Source organism: Rutilus rutilus (genome assembly GCF_951802725.1).
Source record: "Rutilus rutilus genome assembly, chromosome: 2".
NCBI classification, from domain to species: Eukaryota; Metazoa; Chordata; class Actinopteri; order Cypriniformes; family Leuciscidae; genus Rutilus; species Rutilus rutilus.
This window is the reverse complement of record NC_140210.1, coordinates 21,054,874-21,079,199: the sequence shown is the minus strand read 5'-3', so window position 1 is coordinate 21,079,199 and position 24,326 is coordinate 21,054,874. Positions and strand designations below refer to the sequence as shown.

The following is a 24,326-nucleotide window of genomic DNA, read 5'->3' as shown; positions in this document are numbered from 1 at the left end:
GTCACATGATCTATCAGAAATTTGCTGATTTAGTGCTTTGAAACATTGACTTTTTATCAATGTTGAAAACAGTTGTGCTGCCTATTATTTTTGTGGAAACCGTCATACATTTATTTCAGGATTCTTTGATGAATGCAAAATTCAGAAAGAACAACATTTATTTTAACAGAAATGTTTGTAACATTATAAATGTTTTTTAATGTCCCGTTTGATCAATTTAATGCATATTTGCTGAATAATTTATTTTTTAAAAAGCATTAATTTATCTAAAAAAAAAAATCTTACAGACCCTAAACATTTGAACAGTAGTATATGTGTTACAGTTAATGTCTTTAGTTGTAAAGGTGATTTAGTACAGAAGTGTGACACCTACTTGTTTGGATTGGATTGGAAGTGTATTCTGTGTGAGATTATCACACAAACATAATTATTCTCCATTTAAGTACACTTAATTGTATAAACCCTAAACAGTTTAATTTAATGCATACCTTAAATCATGCTCATAATCTTCTTTGTCAACTAATTTTATATTAGATAAATTGCACACACACACACAAAAAGATTTATTAAGAGATATTATTTGTAATTTTCACACCAGAACTGGACAGTCCTGAGGAGCTGGAGAAAAAGCGTATATGTCGCCTAATCACCCGGGATTTCCCACAATACTTTGCTGTGGTGTCCCGCATTAAACAGGACAGTCACCTGATTGGTCCAGAGGGTGGGGTGCTAAGCAGCACACTTGTTCCACAGGTCCAGGCTGTGTTCCCCGAGGGAGCTCTGACTAAACGGATACGTGTGGGACTACAGGTGATCCCCACTGTGCCTTGCAAGCTTGATCATTGACCTTATAATGTATAAAGAAGAGTTTTTTTATTTAGCTTTTGACATGTGTTAAATCAGTTGTATACACACACTATGTTGAGGGCAACACTGTAAAAAATGTATGATTATTTATTGCTCCGTCTGTGTCAATAGACCTTTTTTTTATAAAGGTAAAAATCTGCAAAAGTAATACAAATGCATTATATTAAAAAAGATATTGAAAATATCAAGAAATATTAAAATGTGTTATTTTATGGAATTTTGTATGAAAAAATTATAGTTACGCTCTTCTTAAAAATATTTATTTAATATACAGTATTACTCCTACATTGTTTAGAGGCAAGGAGAATGATAAAGGGAATTGAAAAATTCAATCTCAATCTCATCCTTCATTAGGCCCAGCCCATCAGTGAGGATCTGGTGAGGAAGATCCTGGGTAGTAAGGCTACATTCAGCCCAATTGTTACGTTGGAACCCAGAAGACGCAAGTTTCACAAGCCCATCACAATGACTATTCCTGTCCCTAAAAGCCCAACCAGTGACGGGACCAGCAGTACACCCACTCTACGACTGCTATGTAGCATTACTGGTATGTGATGATAAAGAGTAGGAGTTTATCCCAGTTTATACAGTTTTGTCCATCAATTTGGGCCCTCACATCCAGCCCACTTTCTCTTTGAACTGAGCACTGAGCACCAGAACAGCCAGGCATAAGAACAGCTTTTTCCCTCAGGCTATGTTCCACCTTAACAATACATAACACATCACAGGATTGTACATCTGTAAATAACATCTCAAAACTGTCCATCTGTAAATAGAATATCTGTACATTCATATTTCTGTCTGTTGGTGTATTTTTTTCTCTGTTGTAATGTTTTAATATTGTATATACTCTTTATTATTGATGTTATATTTCATTTTATTGTCTTAATTTCTATAAATGTCTGTACCTTTTCTGCACTGGAAGATCCTGGCACCAAGATAAATTCTTTGTGTGTGTAAACACACTTGGCAATAAAGCTCTTTCTGGTTCTGAATCTGAATTATCCAAGAGAAAAAAAATCATGTGAGAAGGTGTGAATAGTTCAATTTTTTTTCCAGGAGGGACAACTCCAGCACAGTGGGAGGACATAACTGGATCCACACCTCTGACATTCATCAACCAGTGTGTTTCATTTACCACCAATGTATCAGCAAGGTTAGTTCTGCTACAGTGACATCTGTTTGTTGACTGGTTTCCTTTGATAAATGGTTAAATAAATGTTTTTTCTCCCAGGTTCTGGCTCATAGATTGCCGTCAGATCCAGGAGTCTGTGAACTTCTCCAGTCAGCTGTATCGTGAGATCATCTGTGTGCCCTATATGGCCAAGTTTGTCATCTTCGCCAAGACTTTAGACCCCATTGAAGCACGACTCCGCTGCTTCTGTATGACGGATGATAAGATGGACAAAACTCTGGAGCAGCAGGAGAACTTCACAGAGGTGGCTCGTAGTCGAGATGTCGAGGTAAGTGTGGTTTAGCTAGTCTTGTCACAACAAAAAGTGCCATTGACAAGAACATTTTCTAAATGGTGGTATATTTATCTCTACAGGTACTAGAGGGAAAGCCAATCTTTGCCGACTGCTTTGGAAATCTGGTCCCACTGACCAAAAGTGGACAGCACCATGTGTTCAGTTTCTATGCCTTTAAAGAAAACCGTCTTTCTCTATTTATCAAAGTAAGCACTTTGTTATTTGAAGGACTATTTATAGTAGATAACTATGGGGATATTATTTCAACATTTTAAACACAGCACAAAAAGGCACTGAGTTACAAATCTTTAAACAAATGTGTTACAGCACTCCACATTGCCCCCTACTAGTTTAAATATGATGCCACAGTATTGTGTAAACGTCTCTTGTTGGTCAGAAAAGTCACAGACTGGTTGTTTCAACAGATTCGTGACAGCACTCAAGAACCATGTGGCAGACTGTCTTTTACAAAAGAGCCAAGAACATATCGCAGTCTAAACCACAATGCAATATGCAACCTGAACATATGCCTACCTATCTACTCAAAGGTAAGTGCAAACACTCTCAACTATCATATTAACTCGCATAGCCTATACATTTGCATACATAGACACAAAAAGCCAATACCTTTTATTCAAATGATATTTAGTTTCGCCATATTTAATCTGACAGTTGATTTTTACTCTTAAGGAATCTGATTCTGACGAAGATGCAGATGTGGAGGTAAATGCCTATTTTAACATTTTGAAAATGATTTATTTTTAATGTATTCTTTGCAAAAAGAAAATATAAGAAATGTTTCATGGTTTCAATCCTATTAACTTTCTCTGTTTTAATCTAATTTCTTTATAGAGTGAGAAGACACATGAGAAATGTAAGCAATTTTTAAGTCAGTAGTTTAATTAAAATGAAAATTATGCACACCTGGGCAAAAAAAGTCCCAAAAGTCCCAGTCCCAAGCCCAAAATGGTTAAACACTGAGCTTTTAACTGTCTTAACCACAAATTATTGGTCAGGAAGTTAGCTAAATTTAAGCAAATGCACTATTTAAAAGCCATTTCTGTCTCAGAAAAACATCAAAGATGTTCCCATATTTTGGGCAGAATATGGGAAGTTTAATTCAGAGTGGTTCAGCTGATTTGTGTGGATTTCATCTTTTGGCCTGGTCAGTGTCCAGATTTGAACCCTATACTGAATATTTGGACTCACATTAAACGAACTAGGAGACATTTTAAACTACTCATGAACAGTTCGAAGCCATTAACATCGAGTGGAACACTAAGGGGGACAAAGGGGAGACTAATCCATGCTAAATTACTTAATCTACAGTATTAGTGCAATTCTTGCTCATCTCCTGATCAGTCATTTGTGATTAAAATGGTTAAGACCAATAAAAGACCACTAAATATTTTTTCTGCCTAGGAGTGTATATACAGCGTTTTCTAACATAGTTTTGTAACCTCCATAATACATTGTTTGAAATATTATAGAAAACATATTTATAAGTGATTTTAACAGAAATTGTATTTGTGGATCCCTGACTGCTGTGCTATGGCTGATAAACATCCCTTCTTCCATTTTAATTTTTTTTCGTCTGCTGTTCTCATAAAACATTACGTTCAATTATATTCTCTTACAATGGTATCTTACTTCTGGCATGATGATTTCCAAAATGTTTAATGAGTTTAAAATCAAATGTGTTACATGCCAAAAGAGATACTGGAAAACAAACCATTCTCCCCGGGAAAAAAAATCACACTGACCAGGCATATATTATTTTGCCTGTAATGAAATCAAATTATTTGCTTGCCACAAGTCACCTTTGCATGGATCATTTCCCTTGCATGGAAATAACTTGACTTACACATATTATATTATTGTATGTGTGTGAGTGTGTCTGCTCAGCCTGTATGCGTGGATACCTTTTTTGAAAATATGCATAATTTGTGTAACATTTTTATCCCTGTCACTCACATTCTTTATTTGATTTGATTCACTCGTGTTTATTATTGCTTTCCTAAATTTTCCTTATCATTTACCTCAGTCTTTTAACAAATTCCCATATGTTCCTCCATGATTGACTCAAAGCCATAGCATTTGATAATTCAAAAGTGTTTTATGGGAAAAACCTCTGATTGTATCTCAGTGCTGTTTTTAAGGGCTTTGAACATGTTTCGAACATGCTATCTGTGTTTTTGTTGACATGAGCTCTTCATGTCGAGAACAATCTTGAGATGCCTCATTGGTACAGCTCCACTCTGTGTTATGATTACTTTCCTCATTTGTTCTTTGTGCACAGGTTTCTGTATTACTTATACTTTCCCTTTGTTTTTCTTTATACTTTCCCTCTTGTGCAAGTGTATGAGTGGATACTTGAAACAATATAACGTGTTTAAGCAAGTTATTTCCTGCCCATTTCCTCCCCTCACTCTGTAATTCTTCTTTGCTTTGCTTAACTGCTCCCATGCCTTCCCAAATCCTTTGGATCCAAATCTAGATAAATTTTGCGATTTTCGTCATTGTCAGGTAGTTTCCTTATCATCTGAACTGAAGACAGTTTGTATTGCTCCTGCCCTGACTAGTTTTCCAATGTCTTTTGTCCTCTTCATTTTCCCTTTGTTCTTTTAAACAACTCTTTGTGCTGTTAAAATGGAAGATTATGATGGATCTGAGACTACAGAGTTTTCCATGATGCAAATCATGCATGATCCTGCCACACTCGCAAGTCCAGATCTGCTTTCAGAGGTGTCCGACATGAAGCAGGACCTGATTAAAGTGTCAGTCCTTCTGACCTCTGAAAAATCCGAAATATTGTGCTCCTCGGATGCCAGAGAGAGATCAGACAAGGCTGGGGATGACGAAGTGGATGAGCCATTTGAAATTGTTGAAAAAGTGAAAGAGGACTTGGAAAAGGTAGAAGAGATCCTCCTTGAGGGAACAATGGATAAAACAAAGAGGGAAGGTGCTATTGGGATATCTGTAACCATTGATGATGATGAGTGGGTACTTCTTGGTGAGACAGATGTTGAGGAATCCAAAAGCAAAAACGTCACTGAAGACCAAGAGACTCTCATTCAGGAAGTTCGAATCACAAGAGACACTATATCAAGTTCTTCTCCTAAGAGGGATATGTCAGGTATGGTTTCATATCTCAGTGGTGACTTAGAACAATGTCTGCAGGAACCTGTACCATTTAGTCATTCACAAGATGTAGATATTGTTCAAGAAAGCTTTAAAGAGGTATTCGTTGCCCGTGGTAAACACCGTCCAGCAAAAATAAAAAAGCCAGTAAGGAAAAGGCGTAAAGAGAGGGAGTTTGCAAGTGGCAGTTCTGAAGATGACCTGGAAAGGATGAGTAGGAGTCAGTCTGAGGAGTCTCTTGATGAAGATGCAGTTATTGGTGGATCTGAACCTGTCTTTGGATCGGTTCCTGTGTCTCCTAGAGTTGTAGAAACTCCAATTGGATCCATTAAAGACAGGGTTAAGGCACTGCAGAAGAAGGTTGAAGAAGAAAAGGAGGTGGACAATCAAAACTGGAAAGTGAATACTTCCCAGGGTAAGTCATATGTCACAGAGACAGAAAAATCAACCAAGCTTCCTCCAAAATCCCCCATATCTCCAAAGTCACAGACAGAAAGGCTGGAAGAAACCATGTCTGTAAGAGAGCTGATGAAGGCATTTCAGACTGGCCAAGATCCATCAAAAAGCAAGTCTGGACTTTTTGAACATAAAGCAATTACGGCTGTTACCTCTGAGATGGCAACTTCTGATGTGATACAGGTTCCCCCAACATATGATTACCAAATGACAGTAACAAATCAGCATTTACAAGAAAGAGCAATTACGACTGTGACCTCTGAAACGGCATGTCCTATTGAAACACAGATTCCTCCAACATATGACAGCCAAGTGACAGTAACAACCCAACGTTTACAAGACTGTGCAATTACGACTGAGACCTCTGAAACGGCAAGTCCTACTGAAACACAGATTCCTCCGACATATGACAGCCCACTGACAGTAACAACCCAACATTTACAAGAAAGAGCAATTGCGACTGAGACCTCTGAAACGTCAAGTCCTATTGTAACACAGATTCCTCCCTCTTATGACAGCCAACTGACAGTATCAACCCAACATTTACAAGAAAGAGCAATTACAACTGTGACCTCTGAAACGGCAAGTCCTATTGAAACACAGATTCCTCCAACATATGACAGCCAAGTCACAGAAACAACCCAACGTTTACAAGACAGTGCAATTACGACTGAGACCTCTGAAACGGCAAGTCCTGTTGAAACACAGATTCCTCCGATATATGACAGCCAACTGACAGTAACAACCCAACATTTACAAGAAAGAGCAATTGCGACTGAGACCTCTGAAACGTCAAGTCCTATTGTAACACAGATTCCTCTGTCTTATGACAGCCAACTGACAGTATCAACCCAACATTTACAAGAAAGAGCAATTACGACTGTGACCTCTGAAACGGCAAGTCCTATTGAAACACAGATTCCATCAACATATGACAGCCAAGTCACAGTAACAACCCAACGTTTACAAGACAGTGCAATTACGACTGAGACCTCTGAAACGGCAAGTCCTGTTGAAACACAGATTCCTCCGATATATGACAGCCAACTGACAGTAACAACCCAACATTTACAAGAAAGAGCAATTGCGACTGAGACCTCTGAAACGGCAAGTCCTATTGAAACACAGATTCCACCAACATATGACAGCCAAGTCACAGTAACAACCCAACGTTTACAAGACAGTGCAATTACGACTGAGACCTCTGAAACGGCAAGTCCTGTTGAAACACAGATTCCTCCGATATATGACAGCCAACTGACAGTAACAACCCAACATTTACAAGAAAGAGCAATTGCGACTGAGACCTCTGAAACGTCAAGTCCTATTGTAACACAGATTCCTCCATCTTATGACAGCCAACTGACAGTATCAACCCAACATTTACAAGAAAGAGCAATTACGACTGTGACCTCTGAAACGGCAAGTCCTATTGAAACACAGATTCCTCCAACATATGACAGCCAAGTCACAGTAACAACCCAACGTTTACAAGACAGTGCAATTACGACTGAGACCTCTGAAACGGCAAGTCCTGTTGAAACACAGATTCCTCCAACATATGACAGCCAATTGACAGTAACAACCCAACATTTACAAGAAAGAACAATTACGACTGAGACCTCTGAAACGTCAAGTCCTATTGTAACACAGATTCCTCCGTCTTATGACAGCCAACTGACAGTATCAACCCAACATTTACAAGAAAGTGCAATTACGACTGTAACCTCTGAAGCGTCAAGTTCTGATATGATGCAGGTCCCTCCAACATATGATAACCAAATTACAGTATCAACCCAACATTTACAAGAACAAAATCTTGTAGAAAACAAGATCATTCAAGAATCATGTTTTGACCCAAACACAATTCAATATGAACCAATCTTGGATGATGGTGAAACACTACATGAAAAACCATTGACGACCTTAAACAGTACTTTGTCCATCCAAAATACAGAAGGTGACCCAGCTATAACTTCCAACATTATCTTTAACTTTAAAGGAGAAAGCTCTCCGGAAGACCTGTTCTCTAAGCTTTCATCAATTGACCAAAATGGAAAACCATCTCAGGAACAAGGCAGATTTGAGACTGAGGAACAACAAATAACTTCTGAGCTATTAGAAAATGAAGACCCAGGGCTGATACCTGAGAGAATTTATTATGAAGATAACATCTGCCAGAATAGAAGATTGTCTGTGGAACCACAGATCAGCCCAGACAGGAAACCATCAGAAGACTTCAGCGCAGATATTAAGGCAGAACTTGAGGACAGTCCTGGATATCTACTATTTAGGCGGAGATCAGGTGAAGTAAGTAAACGCTATTTAAAGTGTAGTGATAGCCCTTCTTTAGATGATGAGGAACAGATACACCAGGTAACTGTGGATCCAAGTAAATCAAATATAATCACTGCATTTGCTACTGCAATGGTGCAAGGTGAGCCCTTACTTAAAAGTGAAATACATGAAGCTTCGGAAGAAAGTCCTGATAGTGAGAAACACAAGGCCTTGGTAGACTCTCCGGGCAATAGTATAGGAACATCACCTTATGATTCTAAGATTAAATCACCTTCCCTATTGACCAGAATTGATTCACCATCCAATGATGACTCTGAAATGGATTCACTTTCTCCATCCTCCAAAACGGAGTCACCGTCCTCTACTAATTCGAAGACAATAATTCAAGATACAATTCAAGTTATGAAATGGGACAGTGAAACATCTGCACATGACATAAGTGATTCATCCTATAGAGATGATATGAAGCCAACAGAATTCAGTGTAATCACTGAGTCTGAGAAGATACCTCAACATTGCCATTACAGTCAAGATGCACTAGACAGACCGTCTAGTTTGGATTCTCTGCTGCCTGAAACCATAAGTGACTCTAAAACTCTCTGGAGAACAGACTCACTTGAGACTACTCCCATCAGAGAAGAGGGGTCATCTAAAAAAACACCAGACTCTATCGAGCCAAGCCCAAACAAGGAGTCCCCATGTCAAGACTCATTAGAGGGAAGTCCCACTGGGGAGGAGTATGGACAATTAAGTTATATTGAAAGGATCTTCTCAACAAGTCAGTCTTTTGTTTCTGATTCTAGGAAAAATTTAGAAAAAGTAGAAAAAGAAAACATTTCTGAACAAGACAGTTATTTAGAAAGTGAGTCCTCCCAAGGGTCCCATGAGACCCCAGATATGCAGTGCCTTTCCATGGCCCTGGAGCAAAAAGAAGAGGTACTTGACAGTGAGGATCTTCATGATTTTGATGCTTTACAAAGGCAATTCACTCCAGAAGAAGAGATGTTTAAGATGGCTGCAAAGATCAAAACATTTGATGAAATGGAAAAGGATGCAAGAGTTAAAAAGGTCAAATTTGATTTTGATTGTGATTTTAAACAACTGAAAGAAGAAAACCTGTCACCACATAAAAGTCCACTAGACTTTAACACAATGTTAACGAAAGAATCAGAAGAGCAGTGCTTGGAGAATCTGACTGAATCTGGCCCAGTATTACCGTTACAACCTTCATTGTCTGATGAGGATTATGAAAACCCTGAGTTGGATGAGTCATCTCACAAAGTATCATATGTAACCAGTGAGGTTTTAAAGACCATGGACAAAGGTGAGCAAGACCATTCCCATTTGAAGACTGTGGATTTACAGACATGCACAAACATACCATCTTTGCAAACCCATGGAAACAAGGACGAAGTTTATGAACAGTTCTCTACAGAGTACCATACTACAGTGATCGGTGGGACTACACCTGAGGAGGATCTGGTTATTATATCAGCAGAAAGCGAAACAGGCATTGAGACGTATGCTGATGTTGATTCTAAGTCTCCCGGTGAAAGCCCAACTTCCGAAAAAGTGCTAGAACTAGTTTCTCCTAATGAAATTGTAGGTACTACTACTGCAGCAAAGGAGGTGCTGAATGAATACCAGACAGATTTATGTATTTATGAAGAGGACAATGAAGGAAAGCCAGAAGAAATTCCAGCATCTACTCCAAGAGACTTGGTTCCCTGGAGTGCTGAAGTGGAAGATGATGAGGCATTTGATGCACAAATTGAGGCTGAGGAGCAGAAAATACTTGCTTTGTGTACAGACAGACGATCCCATGGAACCACACCTGACACAACTCCAGGACGTACCCCTACTGAAGAGGGGACACCAAATCCTTTCCTCTTCCAAGAGGGAAAACTATTTGAGATGACCAGAGGTGGAGCCATTGACATGACCAAGAGGACAATGGAGGAAGAGGAAGAAAGATTAGTCTTTTTTCCAATAAATGAAGATCCAAGTGAAGAATTTGAACAAGTCAATTTCAACACTAGTGAGTCTGTTGCTGTAGCTTCATTTGAGATGACCGCAGATGGTTTAGTGCATCAAGACAGGTTTACGGAGGAACCTGATGCAAAGTCTGATGGCTTTAGACAAACTGGAACCAAGATTAAACCAGAACATCCAGAACCGATTAAATTCCCTCTAGAGAGTGAACTAAAGAGCCCCACCGAGGATAATGGAATCCATGAAGACACACTGATACCGAATGTTGACACTGCCACTTATACAGTAACACGAACAGTTTATTCTGAGCAAGACCTGGAATCCTCCGACTCCTCAGTAGAGGATGAACAGCATTCTGTTGTTGAAATGCCCATATCCAACCAAGTATCAATGAGTTCTTCTAGTGCCTCAGCTCATACTGTTAGTCAACAGCAATTCCAGACATCACCTTCAATGTCCACTCTATTCAAGGACATTGCTGCTGAAATTGAAGACACGACATCTAAGCCAAAAATAGCTGTGAAAGCAGCCAGCTTTGACCAAATTTTAGGACAAGGGGACTCCATTGAGCAGAATCAAAGGCCTAAATCTGAGGCAGATATTGGTGTCTCAGAATGGTCCATGTCTGTTGTGGATGATCACACTCATATAGAAAGCAACTACACCAAACCAAAGACTTCATCCTCCCAGATGCCTGTTTCACCAACACAGGCTCCTCCACAGTATTCTGCATCCAGTCAACCTGAACTACCTGCCAAAGTCTTTCAGGAATTAGAACCTTCAAGGAACACAGAGTGTGATGAAACCAAAGGAGACAGAGCCTCTGTTGAATTAGGGATAGAAAGTAGTTTGAAAGCAATTCGACCCCCGTCCGTAGGCGATGATGTCTTTGAGTCAAGGCCCTACTGGGAGGATTGTGTGGAGACACAGATGCAGAGAATCTCAGACAGCACTACCCCAGACCAAAGTAAAGGTACCTCTACTTGGCACTTGCCCGCCGTATTACTTGCTCCAAAATTTACCTTAACTCCATGAAAAGTCTTTTTTCCTTAGTTTTTTATTTATTTTGTGTTTTAATGTGTTGTTCTGTGTTGTTCTGTGTTGTCCTGTGCTTTATGTTTCATATATTGTAGTGTTTTGTACTGTACTTTGTCTCATCTCAATGTTTTCTTGTGTGTGTTTGTGTGTCATTTTTGTGACTTTTTATGTCATGTTTTATTCATTTGCATATCATTGTGTACATGAAAACTGAAATCTCAAGATTGACTAGCTCTACTTTTTTTTTTTTTTTGGATAATATTACATTTTCCTGTGCAATGCATGCCCACTACTGCATGTTTCATCTGAGGAATATTAAAACAACCTTGGCAATGGCACATTTTTGTGGAAAAATACTTAAAAGAATATATTATGGCATATAATATTATATAATTGTATAGATCTATACAATATATACAGTAATTATATAGATATTCAGTCACTGTGCTCTCATGCTATTAACTCTTTCCCCACCAGCATTTTAAAAAAAAGTTGCATTTTTGATCATTTTCACAAAATTTTCATGGCCCCCAGAATATTTCGTTGTATGAATAAATGACCATGCAATATATCAAAAGAAAGAACAGAGCCTCTACTTTTAAACGAACAAACAAAAAGTTTCATTAGAAAAAGCAACATTTTGAGCAAAAAGCTGAGAAAAACACATTTTTGTCAAAGATTACTCCTGGATCGGATTCAGAACAATGATCAAAACATAAATGGAGTAGATCGAGTCCATCAACCCCCCCAAAGCTTGCACAGTACTATACCTCGTCCTGGGTCGACATTTCATTCTGTAACATATATGCTGTTTAATGTTGATGATCATGTTATTTTACATATGCATCTGCTTACAGATGCAAAAGTCTTTTGATTAGGAGATTCATTACTCTTTCAGAAGATGTCATAGTGCTCCCAACTGTATAACAGTAAAAACACAAAAGCTGGAAATTTCTGTCATTGGCGAGGAAGCATTGTCTCATAAATGACGGAAATTTCTGTCAATGGTGGGGAAAGAGTTAAGAAATATGTAAAACTGCAACTTTTTTTATGCTACAAAAACTATAATTTTTTTACTCTTTGAGAGCTACTATTAGAAGTTTAAATGAAATTTGAAATAATTTACAAAGAGATGAAGACTTAACTCTAGTCACACATTTTTGTGATATCTCAAATATCGTTTGTCATAAATAGTCCATAAGCTGTCAAAGTAGTTCAAATAGCAAATGAATGGGGTTTTGATGTTTGAAGGGTTTTTTCATTTTTGAATGCATTTCTATCATGAAATATAAATGAAAATACTTTGATGTTACAGTGGACTGGCATGATGATGCAGATAGGAAAGAAGAGACTTTGGCCATAATTGCTGACCTTCTAGGTTTTAGTTGGACAGGTAAGTACTATGTCAGTATGAAGTTGTCAGAAAATCATTACTTTTTTAACAACAACAAGATGCAAATACATAAGCGGATGTTTCTTTTAGAACTGGCCAAGGAGTTGGAATTCAATGAAGATGAGATTCAGCAAGTGCGTGCTGAAAACCCAAATTCATTACAAGAGCAGAGTCATGCCCTTTTGCAGCGCTGGGTAGAGAGAGAAGGAAAGCATGCAACTGGTGAGTCCTGTTCTTATTCAGTCTTATCAGTCAGAATGAAATTCATACAATGTTATTAAAATGCAAATGCTTAAAATGCATTTTAAATAATAGATTCTTATTATGTCTCAAATTCCACAGAAGATACATTGATTAAAAGAATCACTAAAATAAATCGCATGGACATTGTCCATCTTATTGAGATTCAAATGCACAAGTCAATCCAGGAGCAAACCTCAAGAACATATGCAGAGATTGAAAGGACTTTGGACCACAGTGAAGGTAGGACAATGCAATAAGCACATTCTTGTTTTGCATATATATGAGAACTCCAAGATGTAAACCCTAAAAAGAAGTCTTGAATTAAAAGTCTTAGTCTAAAGTCTAAGAGTGTCAAAGTGGATGTTCTTGTCTTTTGTAGCTCTCTCCTCAGTCCAAGAGGATGTTGACAGTCTTCGGGTGGTGCGGAGAGTGGAGACTTCACAAAGGCATCCTCCAGCTGTGTCAGAAGAAGACTTATCTGTGGCCTCTCTCCTTGACATTCCCTCATGGGCTGAAACAATGGGAAACATCCATTCAGAGAGCATTCATGGGGATCTGATGGAGGAACTGGAGATCAACCAGTGAGTGATACACAGAGCTACTTTTTTTTTATCATAGAATTTTTATTGTTGCAAACTGCATTTTTACATTTTATATCACCCCACCTACCATAAACAACCCAACCCAGCCCCAACAAAGCAATCCCCAATCTGATCAACAGGACATCTGAAAATCAGAAAAACGTCAACAACAAAAAAAAGAAATTAAATTAAATAAATAAAAAGAATTACATACAGTATATGCACACCTACATACAAGCAAAGATACATGCATAATTGAGATGATAATATTTGTACCAAAAAAAAAAATATATATATACATATGTATATACCCCCACTCAATCCACATCTAAGGTTTGTAAATCATTAAGAATGTAATAAATTGTTGCCATTAAAAAAAAAAAAAAAAAGATTCTCCCCTACCTCTGATATTGTACTTAATTTTTTCAAGTTAAAAAAAAAAGGCCAAATCTTTGAGCCAAACTGAAATAGAAGGGGGTTGTGGGGAGGTCCAAGATAACAGTATTCTGCGCCTAGCGAGAAGAGATGCAAAAGCTACGGCATCAGCCTGTCTACGGCTCTATTAAAGACTGACACCGAGATGAAACACCAAAGGTTGCAATCAAAGGGCAAACAGCTAACTTGGAGATCAGAAACTATTTTAAAGAAATAATTCCAAAAGTTCTGTAACTTGGGACAAAATACAAACATATGGCTAAGGTTACATGGTGAAAGTTTACATTTATCACACAAATCTGAAACATTGGGATACATTTTAGAAAGTTTTGTCTTTGAGAGATGAGGTCTATGTATACAGTTTTAAATTGTATAAAGCTAAGCCTAGCACACAAAGTGGTGGTACGTACATTGTCTAATACTCTACTCCAGTAGTCATCCTCAAACTCTTAAGTCAAGTTCCTCTTCCCAAGGCCTGATAGTTTTGATGTTGTGAGCATTATCCTTTGACAAGATAATTGCATATATCTTTGAGATAATCCCACCAATTAGAGGATTCAGTTTAAAAGCCTCTTCCCATGTAGACTTTGTAGGCAAAGAGGGAAACCTGGAGAACAGAGTGCACAGTGCCTAATTTGAAAATAATGAAATAGGTGAGAAGGAAGCAGATTAAATGATGAGGATAATTCAGAAAAACTTGCAAACACATCATTAATGAAAAGATCTTCAAAGCATTTCAGACCTTTCTTTTCCCAAAAAGAGTATACAGAATCTGAAACGGGAGGAAGAAAGAGATGATTATTTCGTATAGGAGCCATGGTTGATGCCGAGGTAAATTTAAAATGATGCAGAAATTGAAAGAATATTTTGAGAGAAGAGCATACTATTGGGTTTTTCGTGTAATGTGAAAGGGACATAGGGAGAGAAGAGAACACCATAGCAGGGAGAGATGTTAAAATACAAGGCTTAGCTTCTAAGTGGCACCATGGTAAAGAGGAGGTCTGTACCCAGAATACCAATTTCTGAATATTCGCCACCCAATAATTATACATAAAGTTGGGCCCTCCACTTAGTCGACTTTTTGGAGCAAAATTTTGGAACATCCTGCCCATATCAAAGAGGAGATTAGTTTGTCTATACTCTTGAAGAAAGAGAAAGGTAGAAACAGAGGAATAGCTTGAAAGAGGTAAATAAATTTTGGCAGAATGTTCATTTTAACAGCGTTTATCCTACCTAGTGGAGATAATGGAAGAGTTGCCCATCTTAAAAAAGCGGACTTCATGTATGAAACTAAAGGTGTAAAATTTGCTGCCTTTAAGGCAGAATAAGAAAGGGTGACATTAACACCCAAGATTTTTTAGAACTCACCAAGTGGAAAGGTATGTCATTCTGTTTTAGTTTTTGGCCAGACCAGTTTTTATGGGTCTATTCACTCTTCTGTAAGTTCAGTTTATACCCAGAAAATTTCCCCAAATCATTTAATAGATGTATTATCTCAGGGATAGATGCAATTGGAATGGTAACGTAGAGTAACAAGTCGTCAGCATAAAAGGCTAATTTATATTCAATTCCCTTGTGGATTATACCCTGAAATATCGCAAGTGTTCTAAGCATTATTGATAGGGGCTCAATAGCTATGGAAAAAAGTAATGGAGATAGGGGGTATCCCTATTGCGTACCCCGTGATAAAATAAAATACTCAGATTTAACATTATTAGTATACACTCACCTAAAGGATTATTAGGAACACCATACTAATACTGTGTTTGACCCCCTTTCGCCTTCAGAACTGCCTTAATTCTACGTGGTATTGATTCAACAAGGTGCTGAAAGCATTCTTTAGAAATGTTGGCCCATATTGATAGGATAGCATCTTGCAGTTGATGGAGATTTGTGGGATGCACATCCAGGGCACGAAGCTCCCGTTCCACCACATCCCAAAGATGCTCTATTGGGTTGAGATCTGGTGACTGTGGGGGCCATTTTAGTACAGTGAACTCATTGTCATGTTCAAGAAACCAATTTGAAATGATTCGAGCTTTGTGACATGGTGCATTATCCTGCTGGAAGTAGCCATCAGAGGATGGGTACATGGTAGTCATAAAGGGATGGACATGGTCAGAAACAATGCTCAGGTAGGCCGTGGCATTTAAACGATGCCCAATTGGCACTAACGGGCATAAAGTGTGCCAAGAAAACATCCCCCACACCATTACACCACCACCACCAGCCTGCACAGTGGTAACAAGGCATGATGGATCCATGTTCTCATTCTGTTTACGCCAAATTCTGACTCTACCATCTGAATGTCTCAACAGAAATCGAGACTCATCAGACCAGGCAACATTTTTCCAGTCTTCAACTGTCCAATTTTGGTGAGCTTGTGCAAATTGTAGCCTCTTTTTCCTATTTGTAGTGGAGATGAGTGGTACCCGGTGGGGTCTTCTGCTGTTGTAGCCCATCCGCCTCAAGGTTGTGCGTGTTGTGGCTTCACAAATGCTTTGCTGCATACCTCGGTTGTAACGAGTGGTTATTTCAGTCAAAGTTGCTCTTCTATCAGCTTGAATCAGTCGGCCTATTCTCCTCTGACCTCTAGCATCAACAAGGCATTTTCACCCACAGGACTGCCGCATACTGGATGTTTTTCCCTTTTCACACCATTCTTTGTAAACCCTAGAAATGGTTGTGCGTGAAAATCCCAGTAACTGAGCAGATTGTGAAATACTCAGACCGGCCCGTCTGGCACCAACAACCATGCCACGCTCAAAATTGCTTAAATCACCTTTCTTTCCCATTCTGACATTCAGTTTGGAGTTCAGGAGATTGTCTTGACCAGGACCACACCCCTAAATGCATTGAAGCAACTGCCATGTGATTGGTTGATTAGATAATTGCATTAATGAGAAATTGAACAGGTGTTCCTAATAATCCTTTAGGTGAGTGTAAATTGAAGCTTGAGGGTCAGCATATAATAAACGTATCCATTATATCAATCCATCCCCAAAACCGAACTCCTCTAATGTCCTAAACAGATAAGCCCATTCTATCCTATCAAATGCCTTTTCAGCATCTAACGAGATGGTTACCTCAGAGGAGCTATTGTTTTGTCCTGAGTTTAAAATATTAAAAAGCGTACGGATATTAGAAAACGAATACCGTCCTTTTAGAAATCCGGTTTGTTCCTCTGAGATAATACTAGGAAGTATTTCCTCAAAACGAGAAGCTAAAAGTTTGGCTAAAATCTTAACATCAGCATTGAGGAGGCTAATACTGTAGGTCTGTATGAGGACATAATGTCGGGTCCTTCCCATCTTTAAGCAGTAGAGTTATAGATGCTTGTCTCAGTGTTGGGAGCAACATACCTAACTCTAAAATTCCCCAAATACATATATAGTCAATTTAGCATGAAATTTCTTATAAAATTCAGAGGGCAGCCCGTCTGGGCCAGGGGATTTCTTAGATTGCAATGAATGAATTGACTTAATAATCTCCTCTAAGGTAATAGGTCTATCAAGTTCAAATGCTAAAGGAGAGTCAACCCTAGGGAAGTTAACAAGCCCAATAAATTGTTTAATTTCTTCTTTATGGTCTGAAGCTTCAGTTTTGTGCAGGGAGTAGTAAAAGTTTTTAAGAGTCAAATTGATCTCCTCAGGATCTGAGGTTAATGTGCCATCGGGCTGCGCAATTTGAGTAATAAAACGGGAAGCCACTTGTCTGTGCAGCTGGTGGGCCAGGAGTCGACCGACCTTATCCCCATATTCATAGTAATTGCCAAGTGTGTGTAACAAAAGTCTCTCTGCCTCACCTGTGGAGAACAGATTAAATTCTACCTGCAAATTAAGCCTTTGTTTATGTAGCTCAGGAGTCGGGTTATTAGTATATTGGTCATCTAAAGCTTGAATATTGTCAGATAACTTTTTATCCTATTCCTCCATTCTTTATTAACATAAGCAGAGTAAGAGATTATCTGTCCTCTTAAAAAAGCTTTCAAAGTTTCCCAAAGTAAGGAATAAGAGATAAAATTGGATTAGTAAAGAGAAAATCATCTATTGAATTAGAAATACATTCACAAAATGCTGAATCAGATCAGGAGTAAAGAATTGTACCTCCAGGGTGGTCAAGTGCGATTATGAAATTAAAAGAATGTCAAGACTTAGAGGGGCATGGTCTGAAATAACAATGGGCAGATATTCAGAGTTCACAACCTAAGTAATTATTTAATTATTATTATAATATATTATTGATAAAACATTTTTTTTTTTAAATCTATACGAGAAACGATTGATGGACATATACGAATAGAATATTTTCTCGCTGTGGGATTAAAGTGTTTCCATGGGTCAATGTAACCATTCTAAACCATAAACTCAGAAAATATCTTTGACATGGCAGAGGGAGCTTTCATAACAGTACTTGATTTTTCCAAATCTGGATCAACAACACAGTTTAGATCTCCCCCAAATATCTAAAGATGTGTGTTTGGAGCTGGGATCTTAGAGAACAAATTCTGAGCAAAGAGAGTATTATCAAAGTTTGGGGCATATACATTTACCAAAACTACTGGGGTTGTGAAATTTTCCCTTTCACAATTACATATCTACCATTCATATCAGAAATGACAATGTCAATAGAAAAAGGCACAGTCTTGTTAATCAAAATGGCAACTCCTCTTGACCTGGAATCAAAGTTGGAATGAAACATTTGTGATATCCAGTGAGTTTGGACTCTGCATTGATCATTGAGGTGCAGATGAGTTTCCTGGAGGATTACAACGCCAGGTTTCTGTTGTTTTAAATGTGTCAAAATTTTGGATCTTTTAATGGGACCATTCAGTCCTTTCACATTCCAACTCAAGAATCTAACTGAACTTCTGGTGCTGTTCATCAAGTTACATCAATATATATATTATATATAATTAGAGGAGGCCAAAAGCGGTGGAGAAAAAAAGTAGTGTATATCTAAGAGAGAACCGCACGCTATTCTTACGCAGGCCGTTTCTCACTGCTGTAAATGCCGCCCTCCTCTTAGCGACGCTGGAGTTGAAATCAGGGAAAATGAAGACCTTACGGCTCTGATGGAAGAGTTGGTTCCAATTCTTTGTCGTTAAAGTATTGAAACCGCACGATCATTACTCTAGGCCTTTGATTTTCCCGGTCAGCCGAAGGCGCGGGGCCAATACGGTGCGCATCCTGTGCACATCCTGGAAAAACTGTGACATAAAGGTAACCGGATCGCTCCCTTCTGCTCGCTCTGGGATGCCGATGACATGGAGATTGCAACGCCGAGAGCGTGACTCCTAGTCCTCCACTGTATTGGTGAGTTGTTTGTTAGCCGAATTCAACTTTAGCACCGCCTGTTCCAGTGCTTCAATGCGGTCACTGTAATCGTTCAAGTGCTTATCAAGCTCGCCAATGTGTCATCCTTGTGATTCAATGCTTGATTTAAACTCTCAAAGGACACAACAACTGGTGCAAGAGCGGAGTCAATGGCTGCTTTCACCTGTTCTGCGATTGTAGATAATAGCTCGGAGATCAAAGTGGCACAGAGATTTTCCAGATCTAGCGGCAGCTTGTCGCCATGACTCCCTGTCACGGTCGCTGACGATTTAAGATTACGTTGCCTTTCAGAAGCCAAAATTCTTTCCAAGCAACAATCCTAGAATAAGTGATTTAACAAACGAAACCATCAAGTGTACTTAAAGCTTTAGGTAGCCTGAAAGATATAATTGAAAGAAAAAATGCTCGGGAGCTCGCTTCACATGCGTCTTCTCACTCACATACTCAGCGGAAGACCGCTACTTTTTAAAATGACATTTACAGAGATGATTGTACTCAGTTAATCAGTCTTCTGGTAGTACACAACCTGGTCATTCACTTTCCTCTCTCAATGTCTCCTAGGGACAGCTTCACCAATCCATGGCTGTTTCAAGAGGTCAAGAAAGAATCTACAACGGAAGCTACAGATGAAGAAGTAAGTTCATGGTATTGTGCATTTGATGCATAACCTGTGGGTCATGTCCCAAATGTGTCAATCCCAGTACTGACAAGAAACCTTCAACAGGGTCTTAGTTTTCTAGTTGACAAAAAAAAATTAAAAATTGCACAGAACTCTTACTAGTCATTGTGTTGCAAAAGGCTTAAGGAAAGTTCATACAGGAATGTTGTTCCAGGAAGAAACACACTCTACTCAACTGATGATTCTAGACTGCTTTCTCTTGACATGCCTGAATAGAAATGATTACAGAATGGTTACATGGATGTGTTTCTAAAATGAACTGATGGTCATTGCATGTTTTGTTTGTCACTGGTTGTATATATCCCTTCGATATCATCTCTTTTCCCTTGTCATACTTTTCCATACCTCATATAATTTATCCTGTAGGTTTCAGCTGCATCTGAGGAGGAAAATCAAGCTCAGGGTGACCTTTCAGACAGTGAAAATGCTTGTCTCTCTTCATCTCCAGTCAGTTTGAAGAGTCAGTCAGAATTCCACCAACAACCAACAAAGGCATCTCAAAATGTCTTTGATTTCAGTCAGGTGTCTTTTGTGAGATTTTCGTCAGGTGAAAATTCAGTTTTGTCATCAGTTGAACCTGGACACACAGTACCCGACCTACTGCAACACACTTCACCACTGAGTCAAGAGGAAGAAAATCAACTCAAAGGACCAAAATATCAAGATGAAGATTCTGTGTGTCTTGATCAAGTGTCGCCTGTATATGAAAAAAGTGATTTAGAAAGCAATGAAAAATCATTAGAGGCACAACTATTTGAACCTAATGAAACTTCAAACACCATACAGTCTTCTTCATACCATGAAAGCAAACCATCTGAAGTTGATAGATTGGTTCCTGACAGCAACCAAATACTAGGCCAAAATATTAGTCCTTCACTTTCCCCTCATGCTCCTGTGAGAGAGGCTGATGAAACTCTCTCACACAGTGTTGAAGGGAATCCAGAGCTTTCAAGAGTGACTCCAGATCTCATTAAGGGCTCTCCAGAATCAGATCAGGTCTTTTTTACCCCAGGAAAGCTTAGTGATTTGGATCCAGTTGCTTCATTGCAAAGCCTTAGAGTAGCAGATCAAAATTTAGTTGAAACCTCTCCTACAATTGACTCTGCATCACTGCAGTCACCTACTCATCACGAGATCACAATTTTAAATCAAGAACCATCTGATACAAACAGCTCCCCACAGCAACCTTCAGAGCCCGAAGCTGATCCTAGGGTAGAACCACAAACTGATTCCTGTGAACAGGAACCATATCTACAACTTTTAGAATCTCCAAAGCAAAACCCAGAAATCTTAGGAGACCATTGTGGTGATCAAGAATATATAAATTTTCCTGATGCAGTAAATACACAATTGGATTTAACCACTGAACCTCTCATAAATGACAGTCATGGCTTTAAGAGAGAATTGTTGTCCCAATCTGAGACTGACCCAGACATGTGGATTCCAAGGGAAACTGCACAGCTGAGTGAAATTTCTCCTTTTTGTGGCTCTGACCTCAGTCCACAAACACCAGAAACAGTCATAGCTTGTCAACATTTTGACTTCAGGGAAAAGTCTTCTGAACTTGGATCAGCAACTACTAAGATACCTGTTTCACAGGAGGCGGTGGTGTCCAAAAGTTTAAAACGGCCACAGTCTGAATCATTAATCTCTAGTGCAACCCAACAGTCAGAAGAAAAACATATTGACCGCTGTCTTTCTGAGTCCTCTGAACCCTTGGTACTCACTCTGAACATGAATCCAGCAGTTGAGAAACCTATTTCCCAGGAGGCAGGACTAGCTTTACTTCTATCCCAGGATGGCAGTGACAAGGCCTTACCTTCCAAAGATTCCAAACGACTACTGTCAGAAACAGTCATAACTTCTCAACAGTTTGACTTCAAGGAGAAGTCTTCTCAACTTGGATCAGCAACTACTAAGAAACCTGTTTCACAGGAGGCAGTGGAGTCCAGAGGTTTAAAACGGCCGCAGTCTGAATCGTTAATCTCTGGTGCAACCCAACAGTTAGAAGAAAAGCGCACTGATCGCTGTCTTTCTGAGTCCTCTGAACCCTTGGTACTCACTCTGAACATGAATCCAGCAGTTGAGAAACCTGTTTCTCAGGAGGCAGGACTAGCTTTACTTATATCCCAGGATGGCATTGACAAGGCCTTACCTTCCAAAGATTCCAAACGACTACTGTCAGAAACAGTCATAACTTCTCAACAATTTGACTTCATGGAGAAGTCTTCTCAACTTGGATCAGCAACTACTAAGAAACCTGTTTCACAGGAGGCAGTGGAGTCCAAAGGTTTAAAACGGCCACAGTCTGAATCGTTAATCTCTGGTGCAACCCAACAGTTAGAAGAAAAGCGCATTGATCGCTGTCTTTCTGAGTCCTCTGAACCCTTGGTACTCACTCTGAACATGAATCCAGCAGTTGAGAAACCTGTTTCCCAGGAGGCAGGACTAGCTTTACTTACATCCCAGGATGGCAGTGACAAGGCCTTACCTTCCAAAGATTCCAAACGACCACTGTCAGAAACAGTCATAACTTCTCAACAGTTTGACTTCAAGGAGAAGTCTTCTGAACTTGGATCAGCAACTACTAAGAAACCTGTTTCACAGGAGGCAGTGGAGTCCAAAGGTTTAAAACGGCCGCAGTCTGAATCATTAATCTCTGATGCAACCCAACAGTTAGAAGAAAAGCACATTGATCGCTGTCTTTCTGAGTCCTCTGAACCCTTGGTACTCACTCTGAACATGAATCCAGCAGTTGAGAAACCTGTTTCCCAGGAGGCAGGACTAGCTTTACTTACATCCCAGGATGGCAGTGACAAGGCCTTACCTTCCAAAGATTCCAAACGACCACTGTCAGAAACAGTCATAACTTCTCAACAGTTTGACTTCAAGGAGAAGTCTTCTGAACTTGGATCAGCAACTACTAAGAAACCTGTTTCACAGGAGGCAGTGGAGTCCAAAGGTTTAAAACGGCCGCAGTCTGAATCATTCATCTCTGATGCAACCCAACAGTTAGAAGAAAAGCGCATTGATCGCTGTCTTTCTGAGTCCTCTGAACCCTTGGTACTCACTCTGAACATGAATCCAGCAGTTGAGAAACCTGTTTCCCAGGAGGCAGGACTAGCTTTACTTACATCCCAGGATGGCAGTGACAAGGCCTTACCTTCCAGTGATTCCAAACAACTACTGTCAGAAACAGTCATAACTTCTCAACATTTTGACTTCATGGAGAAGTCTTCTGAACTTGGATCAGCAACTACTAAGAAACCTTTTTCACAGGAGGCAGTGGTGTCCAAAGGTTTTAAACAGCCACAGTCTGAATCATTCATCTCTGATGCAACCCAACAGTCAGAAGAAAAGCATATTGACAGCTGCCTTTCTGAGTCCTCTGAACCCTTGGTACTCACTGTGAACATGAATCCAGCAGTTGAGAAACCTGTTTCCCAGGAGGCAGTACTAGCTTTACTGCTCTCTCAGGATGGCAGTGACAAGGCCTTAACTTCCAAAGATTCCAAACGGCAACTGTCAGACTCTGTTATGTCTGGTGCAATATCCCAACAATCAGAGGAAAAACATTCTGGCCGTTGTCTCTCTGACTCTACTGAACCCTTGGTGTTTAACATGAATTCGGTGCTCGAGGAACTTGAAAAAACAGTTCAACCAGAACAACCATTATCTGATCAACCGGTCAACTCTGAGGTGAGTGTTTTGTTAGTTCCTGGTGTATCCCAAGACACATTTACAGGGGAACTACAATCAATGGTTGAAAAAACATTAATGGAGTCACCTACATCTCAAACTGATCTGAGTGAACATAAGGAATTAGAAGCCACTGATGTGCCAAAACCTGCGAACACTGAAAAACCAAAACCCAAAGACTTACTAAGCATTGATCAACAACATGATGACTCTGATCTTGAGGCTTTTTTCGACTGCACACAGACCATTTCAGATTATTCTGAAGCAGAAGACGACAAACCCTTGAAAGGTGCAATGGCAATTAGTAATAAAGTCTTGAGGTCAACTATTCATGAACTACAACAACAACCAAATGTCAGAAGTGCCTCAGCACTACCATCCCATGAGAGCCCTCCTTGGTCATCAGACAGTGACGATTTTGAGGATTCTCTCATCATCCAAGAACCCAATGATGATGCAGAGGAGAAATACTTTTCAAGCCAGAAAAGTCTTGAATCTTCTGCACAATTTCCTCAGGAGCTTCCTCCTCGAGGAGGGGCTGAGTATAATGATGATGATGATGATCTGAGGAGGGTAAGCATCCTCAGCATGACCTCCCTCTTCCCCCCAATCCTTCTCCAATCTACCCTAATCCATTTCCCGCTGAATGAGTTTGCTGAAGGGATGGTGTTTGGTTTCTTTGAATTAACAATTTCACTA

At 39.3% G+C, this 24,326-nt stretch overlaps 1 protein-coding gene across 4 annotated transcripts in view; it reads left to right on the top strand.

Moving 5' to 3' along the window:
- Positions 1-24,326, top strand: part of ank2a (ankyrin 2a, neuronal) — a 79,206-nt gene that overhangs the window by 49,664 nt on the left and 5,216 nt on the right. For 3 of the 4 annotated variants that reach the window (XM_084402179.1, XM_084402178.1, XM_084402181.1), the window contains 14 exons: positions 599-810; positions 1,222-1,414; positions 1,927-2,023; positions 2,102-2,330; positions 2,417-2,542; positions 2,762-2,884; positions 3,027-3,059; positions 3,189-3,210; positions 4,993-11,196; positions 12,577-12,654; positions 12,745-12,876; positions 12,997-13,137; positions 13,277-13,478; positions 19,811-19,883. In XM_084402179.1, the coding sequence (XP_084258305.1) occupies positions 599-810; positions 1,222-1,414; positions 1,927-2,023; positions 2,102-2,330; positions 2,417-2,542; positions 2,762-2,884; positions 3,027-3,059; positions 3,189-3,210; positions 4,993-11,196; positions 12,577-12,654; positions 12,745-12,876; positions 12,997-13,137; positions 13,277-13,478; positions 19,811-19,883 (7,865 nt within the window). Of the gene's footprint in view, positions 1-598; positions 811-1,221; positions 1,415-1,926; positions 2,024-2,101; positions 2,331-2,416; positions 2,543-2,761; positions 2,885-3,026; positions 3,060-3,188; positions 3,211-4,992; positions 11,197-12,576; positions 12,655-12,744; positions 12,877-12,996; positions 13,138-13,276; positions 13,479-19,810; positions 19,884-20,294; positions 24,201-24,326 lie in introns of all 4 variants that reach the window. The other variant, XM_084402180.1, reaches the window with a different exon arrangement.